The sequence below is a fragment of the Podarcis tiliguerta genome (assembly GCF_965153285.1).
Source record: "Podarcis tiliguerta genome assembly, chromosome: 1".
NCBI lineage: Eukaryota > Metazoa > Chordata > Lepidosauria > Squamata > Lacertidae > Podarcis > Podarcis tiliguerta.
The window spans coordinates 49423227-49432001 of NC_139534.1; the positions used below are offsets into that span (position 1 = coordinate 49423227).

The window sequence follows — 8775 nt, forward strand, 5'->3', positions numbered from 1 at the left end:
TGCACTTTCTCTGCTACAGACAGGGATGCTCTCTAGTGGTATGAGAGTACCACACAGATGTATCTCTCACCTGCAGTGGCTTCTGAACTTTTATTAATGGCCGGGAGAGGGGATGTTCTGAGCCCCTATTTTTCTGCAGAGGCTGGGTATGGAACCCCCTTCCCCCCACTCTTCATCTGCTCCATGTTTTTCACTACTTCCTCTCCAAGAGTTCCTCATATGGGCTCAGGATTTGGTGTGGGGTTTACACAAAATTGATTTAGCAGGTTTTATTTAGATTTATGGAGAAAGGTGGATGCGGGTGGCGCTGTGGGTTAAACCACAGAGCCTAGGACTTGCTGATCAGAAGGTCGGTGGTTCGAATCCCCACGACGGGGTGAGCTCCCGTTGTTCGGTCCCTGCTCCTGCCAACCTAGCAGTTCAAAAGCACGTCAAAGTGCAAGTAGATAAATAGGTACCACTTAGTCATGCTGGCCACATGACCCGGAAGCTGTATGCCAGCTCCCTCGGCCAGTAAAGTGAGATGAGCGCTGCAACCCCAGAGTCTGCCACGACTGGACCTAATGGTCAGGGGTCCCTTGACCTTGACCTTTATGGAGAAAGGTACAGATCTAGTCACTCTCACCCAACTCCTTCCACAACGAACAGTTCTGAACAGGCACAATCTGGGCATGACTTGCAAGCTGATTTTAAAATCTGTCAATTAGATGTATAGTTTGGCATTTTTATTTTGTCTTGTCTTCCTTTTTCAAAGTCTACTTTTCAAAGAATATTTTATGCAATTATTTTACGTGAGCCACATAATCATTTTTTTTTTATTTCAGAGGCAACGTGCGCAGCAAGCATACACTTTGAGCCCTGCCCCTGACACCATGTCCTCTTTCAACAATTGCACAGTTGTCTGTGAAGAAAGACCATCCTGCTCACAAGTCGGGACTCTGCAGCTGTCACTTGCGCTGGTAAGAAGCCATGGGAGAAACAGCAACAGAAAAGCAGCTAATGAGAACACATCAGCAGAGCCAACCCTACCATTAGACAGAGTGAAGCCTCCTCCAAAATCGGGCAGCTGATTTTGGGTGTCCTGAAAGGACAGCAAAATGCCATTTATTTTTTATTATTCTATTTTTACTGGCAAGGAGGAGGAGAGGCACTTGTGGGATGTTCTATCCCAGGTATCAAAATAACTTGGGCCAGGCCTGTATGGCATTATTATCAGGGCTTTGGGTGGAAATTATGACATTTTGCAATCCAAGTCTGATGCAGTAGCATTCTAGAACTACTTTACGTCTGGAATGTAATACTCTAGCATTCTAGAACATTACAAGAAGGACACAGTGTAATACCCTAGCAATCTAGCGTATTAAAACAAGGAAAGCAGGCCAGGGATTTACAAAGGGTTTATTTCAGGATACAAATAGTCACCCTGAACAAACATGCATTAAACTCACTGTCTCATTATTTATAATGTTTGTGGAATGAATCATAGACAAGTCATAGTGAATCTAGAAGTTCACTGGGAAGTGCTAAACAGTTTTAAAGACCTAAAGATCTGTGGATTTTCAGATAACTGGGTGAACACTGGCAATGAGCAAGTTTTCTAAACGTGCCACATGTTTAGTCAGTGGGCAGGGGAGAAAGAGCTCTGTGAAGCACAAATCAGTTGTGGCAAGTGGGGAGGCCCAAAGCCTGTCCTAGTCAGGCAATCCTCTCAGGAGTAACTGGAGCATCCCAGAGGGAGGCGTAGGCATGGACGGTCCCCCTCCCCCAGCTTACCAAAAGCTCCAGGTGTACTGGAGTTGCTGGATCAGGCCTCTGCGGGTCCCCCAAAACCTCCTCTGCCTGGGCTGCTGCTAAATTCAAGGAAATTCCAGGCCCCCTTGCACAGGTGGCTTGGGTAATAATAATAATAATAATAATAATAATAATAATAATTTATTTATACCCCACCCATCTGGCTGGGTTTCCCCAGCCATTCTGGATGGCTTCCAGCAGAATATTAAAAGACAATGATTCATCCAGTATTAAAAGCTTCCCTAAACAGGGCTGCCTTCAGATGTCTTCTAAAAGTCCAATAGTTGTTTATTTCTTTGACATCTGGTGGGAGGGCATTCCACTGGGCAGGCGCCACTACCGAGAAGGCCCTATACCTGGTTCCCTGTAACCTCACTTCTCGCAGTGAGGGAACCGCCAAAAGGCCCTTGGTGCAGGATCTCAGTGTCTGGGCAGAACACTGGTTCCCCACAGATCCCTCTGATGAGTTAGCAGAAAGCTCCATCTCCCAGAAAAGGCTCTCTTCCTGAAAAGTGGGCCCATTCCGCCATGTTTCAGCCTTTTCCTAGGCTTTCCTCCCAAGCACTGAAGTCCAAGACTTCCAAAGAGCTGTAGGCCCAGGCGAGGGAAAGGGTCTAGAAAGAAAAATGGATCTGAGAGGAGGGAGAGAGAGAGAGAGAACGAAAACCTTGTACGGAAAGCAGAAGGGAGCTGAAAGAGGATCTAGGAAGCAAAGACAAAGCAAGAGAACAGAAGGGGGAATCCCTTCCAATATGGCGGTTCTGCCTTTTTCTTTTACCATGCCTAGAGCAGGCGAGAAACCTCTTACCAATGATGAAGGCAGGAAATAGAACTGGAGTTGGGGGTTGTCTTGCCCCCAATGTATTCCTCAAAATCTTAACTTCCTGCCAGTGGTGAGAGGGGCAGAGACAGCCTACATCATGGATCCCAATCTCCCCTACAGGAGAACAGATGCATTCCCCCCCACAGATGTACACAGTGAAGACTGATCGTGGTGGTGCATTTCCCAGTGATGCTTATCTTCTATTAATGATCTTCTGACTGAGGAATGAGGAATCTCCTCACTGGGAGAAAGACCATAACCCACTGGAGGATGTCCTGCATGCAAAAGGTTCCAGGGTCAATCCTTGATATTTCTCAGTAGGACTAGGAAAGACTCCAGGTTCAAACCCAGGAAAGTTCCTAATGATCTGGCTCAGTGTAATCATATTGGTGTGTAACAATATCTGCAAGATTGCTCTGCAACTAAATTGACACAGATTTCAAGTCTGCTTTTGTCAAGGAGATCAATGATACCCATGGGGTGGGATCCAGCATTGCCTTTCAGGGAGTGGACTGAGATCCAAGAGAGGAGCCCACAGCAGGAAGGGGAGAAGTGATTTTAACAAATTTAAACTTCTGGCACTATTCTGGTGGTCCTTCCAGCCCTCCAGAGTAGCTTTCCAGGAAGCACTGACACCAACAGCAGCAGATTTCCATTTTGTGCCATGCATGCTTTTTTCATGATTTCATTTCCCGTAATTCACATTTCCCTTGTGTCACATTGCCTGCAAAATGCAGGCATCCATTGCCTTGGGTTCCCACAAGGTTCTTGACTAACCATCTGTGAATTACTGATAGTGGACACCTGTCTACAGGATAAATATAGCAGAGACATCTAACATATGTTACACAGATCACTTTAATAATGAAAAAAAAACCACCCTACCACCTGTCAGAAATCTTTACTCACAGTTACCCTGCGCCTGCACCCAGAGGCTTTATTGTCTTATTCCCAAAACACACAACAAAGTTATTTGTTTCATATCTCTAGCCATTAAAGAGAGAGTGATAGAGAGAGCACCAGAAATAAGTCCATGACTTTGTTTGGGAAAGTCCATACAGGGCATCCACTCCAAAAGCACTGTTGCCACAGTATATGAAGGCTGAATCAAGGACCTGTTTCCAGTACCAGAGTTCACAGCTTCCAGGGATCCCCCCCCCCACCTCGGTACTGCAGTTACCTGGTAATGGTCATGTTCATTCAGTAGTATGTGCGTGTCCTTGCATCCTCACCACTGAATAAGTAGGGACAGCAAGTTAAGATTGATTTTTAAATGATGAATTAAGCACAAACCCACCCACACTGCTTTTCAACCATAAACAGCACTATGGACTCCCATACTTGGCACTTTGCTAAGAGGATTTGCTCTCTGGTAACGTCAACCTTAGGAAAACTGTTGTCGGGTTTGTCACATGGCCACCTGACTGTATCAGCCACAGATTCCAGCGAAGCAGCTGTTTAGTCAATAGGAAGAAGACAAGTTGCAAGGCAGGGCAAGTTGCTCCTTCTTTGTGTTCTAGTTACAAAATGAAGCAGTGCCTGCTCCTCCCATCTTTTCCACCCAGGGGTTGGTCAGGTTGGTACCCACCAAGGGGGGCAGGCCCAGGGGGGCACAAAAATCATGCCTCTCCACTCTGCCTCAGGGTGGCTAGAAGCCCACCAGCCCATCCATACACTCCCTGGGCCATTCCTCTGCTGCTCTGGGTGGCCGGGCGAAGCACTCAGTCTCCTCTGGGCAGACAAATCCGGTGACTGGCATGGGCTGTTGCAGAAGCCCTGTGGAGGCTCCTCCCAGTCAGCTAGCACAAAGGACAGAGGGGCACTGATAATGGGGTGCCAATACAGCTTCTTGTCAAGGGAGTTTAGGTAGGTATGCCTCTGTTTCCATCTCCATGTCATTTTCCTGGTAAAGTTTTCTTTTTTTGAATCCATCTCCTTCAGTCATACTAATATTGGTTCTGAAAGGCTAACAGGATGCATGCACGATTTCTTTATTTGTGGCAGGCTAATTGAGACCACAGGCTACATACTTCTAAAATATGGGGTATCATTTGGGAGATATGGAGAATCCAGGCTTGCTGCAAAGCACAGGGTGAAGTTCCTTCTCCCTATCCAAATATTATTATTTTTAAAGTAAATAAAAAAAGATAGCTTCTCTTTCCAATTTGTGTCTAATACTAGTAATTTTGTTAAGAAAGAGAAACCTCTGGTAATTTGAGTTTTTAAAAGATACTTTGGCTTTGATATGATACTGTAACAGAAAATGCTACATATTCTCCATTTCAGAAATCAAAGTTGTGTTTCTAACAACAACAAAGTTACAATTTGTGTGTTAAACTGTAAATTATGTTACCCTTGAAATAAGCCACTCACAGGAAGAATTCACTTAAGTGTGACACTATGTAATGTGTTACAACTATAAAAGCCAGAACAATAAAAAAAATAACAGCTTGCTTGAATAAAGATTTTAGAAAAGCTCTTCTTCAGGCTATGCAGGCTATGGACTTAAACTGTGGTGATAATTGTCCCTAAGAAAGAAAGGGAATTGTGTATTTGAACTGGAGAAAGGGGACAAGTAAAATAAGACAGAATGCTATTTCCTTGCTTGATCCAGATAAAATTGCTCCAAGGCAAATCAAGAACTATTTGCTCCAAACTACTCTGGAGCAGTGCAGCAGCCATGTCTTCCTTTCTGAGCGTAAGGTGACACTTTGCGCTGCATAGCAACTTGCCACACAGGCAAAAGGGCTCTGCTGTAAATAGACCTACCTCATTTAGAAACTTTACCCCAACCATCATCAGCTAGGCGAGGCTGAAATAGAACCTCTCCTCCTACGCCTGGATTCTCGCACATTGGGCCAAGCCCCCTTGCAGAGGGGCAGGTGTGCAAGACACCTCCAAAGGAAGGTGACAAGATTGCTGGAGGGCTTGCAACCACAGGGGTCAAAAGTCAAGCACCAGCTGATGGAGGCCCCCTCTCTAGGTTTTGAGTATGTGCTTCCTTCCCCTCTGGTCCTCTTCTAGAAAACGCTGTCCTGATCCCAATCAGGGCAGAGTTAGTGACTGGAAGAGAGATGGAACCTGGAGTGAGAACTCAGCAAGCAATTGGCCTAGCCCTAGAGAGCTTCCCTCCTGCCTTTCTGCCAGGACTGGCTCCTTTAACCACCCTAACCTGGAGTTTTCTAAGAAACAGGACACTTTCAACACTGGACCACCCCCAGGGCCACATGGAGAATCCCTGCACAGTCAGGTACTGAAAAGGTAACTGGTGCGATGGTGAAGGCACAGGAGGCCCCAAAGCAGACCAGGTTTAGAAGGCTGGCAAGCAACAAAATGCTGGGGGCAAAGAGAGAGAAACATTGTCCCAGTGGTTAGGCAGAAAGCACAATCATAAGAGAAATTGTTCTAGATGCTTACTTCATCCTCCAGCGACTTAATCCTAAAGTGTGTGGAATGAGGCTACTATGGTGAAAAAAATGCCATCCGGCAGGTACAAGGGATCACTTTGGGAATTATGCTTTCCATGAGCTTGCTCGGATAGCTCAGTGGGTAGAGCCTGAAACGCTTAATCTCAGGATCGCTGGGCAAAAGATTCCTGCATTGCTGGGGGTCGGAACAGATCTCAGGGCCCCTTCCAGCTCTACAATTCTATGATACTATGTTGGAATTGGCCCACAGGTGCGAAGCAGCAACCCCACAGAAAAGCAATAACAATAATGAGCTTCGGGGGTTGCTGTTGCTGTGGGGAAGGCAGTCTGGCAGCAGGCCAGTCAGACCCTGAGCAAGAAGGCAAGCGTAAACCAGTCTCTGTGTCTCCAAACCCAGCGAGTAATCCGGTGAAGAAGCGTGGCGCGCAGCAGCACTTCCTCCGCCTCTCCACGCCTTATGCAGCACGCCTGCGGTCTCTTCCACACGACCGGGGGGGGGGGAGAGGCAGAGGCAGCGGCTTTCATCTCCCCCAATCCTAGCCGCCTCTGATGGCACCTGACCCACGCAGAGCCCTCTGTGTCTCTCTCTCTCGGCTGGAACTGCAGGCAGGCAGCCCTAATCTCCCGCCGAGCCGCTCCAGAAAGCCGCTTTTGACACAAGCCCGCTCTCGCAGCAGGGCTTGTGCGCGCCTGTCAATCGGGAAAAGTGGCCACAGCAAAGCGGGGGGGGGGGGGGATGGAGAGACAAGAGTGGATTAGGGGAGAAGAGCCAGCCAGATCCAAGGCCAGCCACAGCGCCCGCCTGCCTTGCTTTTCCCCCGCATGCGCTCAAGAGAGAGGGAGATGGAGAGACTGCGAGAGCTGCCCACCGGGACAGCAGGGAGATTTCCAAGCACGGGGGGGGGGGGGGGGCTGGGGAATCCGGGCTGAGCTCTCCATGTTCTGTTAGGCAGGAAGAAGAGAAAACGACCCACTGCTGTCCTTGCCCTTTGCAGGTGAAGGAGCTGCAATTGAAGCATCTTAACCTGGGGGAGGCGGGGTGAGGAGGGAGGCGGACATCTCACGCGTGCGTAAAGGGAGGAATCTCGTCCACATCTCCTCTGACGTTGCAGAGCGGATTTCCAACTCCCCGGGACCCCCCCCCCCCTTTCCTTTCCCTATTCGAGGTGGGTTTTAACCCTGTGCGGTCTTTGGGACGCGAAGCCTCTCCCCCCCCCCCCCGCGCAAACACAAATGCATCTTTATTGTAGGCGTAAAGTGGGCGCCGTGGACCCCCGCCAGGGGGCAACCGCAAAGCGCGCCCTTCCCTATCGAGAGCCAGTCGATCCGTCCGCCCAGAATCCCCTCCCAAGGCCTCGCCATCTCGTCCGGGCTTCGGGCCAAACCCCCGGTAGTGGCGGTGGGTTTTCTCGCGCTGACCTTCGCCGCTAAAAATAGCCGCGGTGTGTCCGCACGCACAGCGCGCGTCGCTTTCGCCCTACGGCAGACCTGTCCCGCTTGCAGCGCTGGAAGGGAAGCGGATCGAGGCTGAGGGACACCTTACAAACACGCCAATATAGGAGAGATTACGGGGTTGGGAGAGAACAGAGGGACATCATCCCGAGCAGAGGTCGAGTTTTGCTTCCATCCCATACGCCATAAAGCCTTTGCCCCTAATAACCTTCCCCTCGGCTTCACCAACTGGGCAGGAGTCTCCAAAATAAGCCGAGCCACCATCCTACACCCTTTGCCGATCTCTCTCTCTCCACCCTCTTCCCACGACCCAGGGCAGGGGTGCCAACTTGAATAAAATATTCGGGGGGGGAGGTAAGCAGCGCCCCACATAATCGATTACAAGACACGGCACACGCACACCATTTGAATGGCAATGGCCATCAACTTGGGGGGCAGCCCCCTCAAATATTTTAGTAGGGGCAGAAGGGTCCTCGGCTCGTAGGAGTTGTCTGCTATCCCAGGCCCCACGTTGCGCTTCTGAGGCTGTGATTTGAAGCCCTCGTGTTGAAGGCAGCCGGACTTCCACTTCCGAAGCAGCCTACAAGCCAGGAGCGAAGACTGCATTGCCCTGCTCCCAAGCCCACCCCGGGGGATCTCGCAGCGTGGGCACCCCAAAAAAGTAGCGCGGGGGGGGGACGGGCAAGGAGGAGACGTGGCCGAGCTGTCAAGGCGCACCAGGGATCCTCCGCAGGGACAGCACTTCCAGGAGAGCAGGGGAGAGAAGGACGCCCCACTGAATTGCATTGCGCCACTCTCGCCAAAGCGCACCCGCCCGCCCTGCTCCTTGTAGTGGCGACCCTTTTCCCTCTCCCCGCACCCATGAAGCCCATCAGCGCCCCGGGAAACCGCAGACGCGACGCCCGGCCCGCTGGCCCAGCCCCTTGCCTTTTCCGCCCCGCGCTCTCCCCATACCTTCTCCTGGGCCCGGGTGAGCTTCTTCTGCATATTGCTGGCGATTTTCCCTGCGGTGACTCCCTTGCCCATCTCAGCCATCTTGCTGTCCTTTTTAAAATATATGTAGATGTCTTAAAGCTGTGCGGTGGTGGTGGTTAAATTGATCAGACCCGGAGGAAGAGGGGAAAGAGCAGGAGCGAAACAATGGCCATAGCCCTCTTCAAGAGCCGGGGACCCGCAGGATACAGCCTTTTAAAGAGACAGTGCAGCCCAGGCGCGGCGGCCTCTTAAAGGGACAGCGCGCCCTGCTCGGGAGCAGGACGAGGACGGGAGCCTAGCGAGAGC

At 50.1% G+C, this 8775-nt stretch overlaps 1 protein-coding gene across 33 annotated transcripts in view; it reads right to left on the bottom strand.

Annotated features, from left to right (window-relative positions):
• BIN1 (bridging integrator 1) overlaps positions 1-8775 on the bottom strand; it is a 109527-nt gene extending 100752 nt beyond the window's left edge. For 30 of the 33 annotated variants that reach the window (XM_083430589.1, XM_083430587.1, XM_083430578.1 and 27 more), the window contains exon 1: positions 8449-8732. In XM_083430589.1, coding sequence (XP_083286715.1) covers positions 8449-8529 — 81 coding nt within the window. In that variant the 5' untranslated portion in view covers positions 8530-8732. Of the gene's footprint in view, positions 1-8448 lie in introns of all 33 variants that reach the window. The other 3 variants (XM_083430586.1, XM_083430588.1, XM_083430577.1) reach the window with 2 other exon arrangements.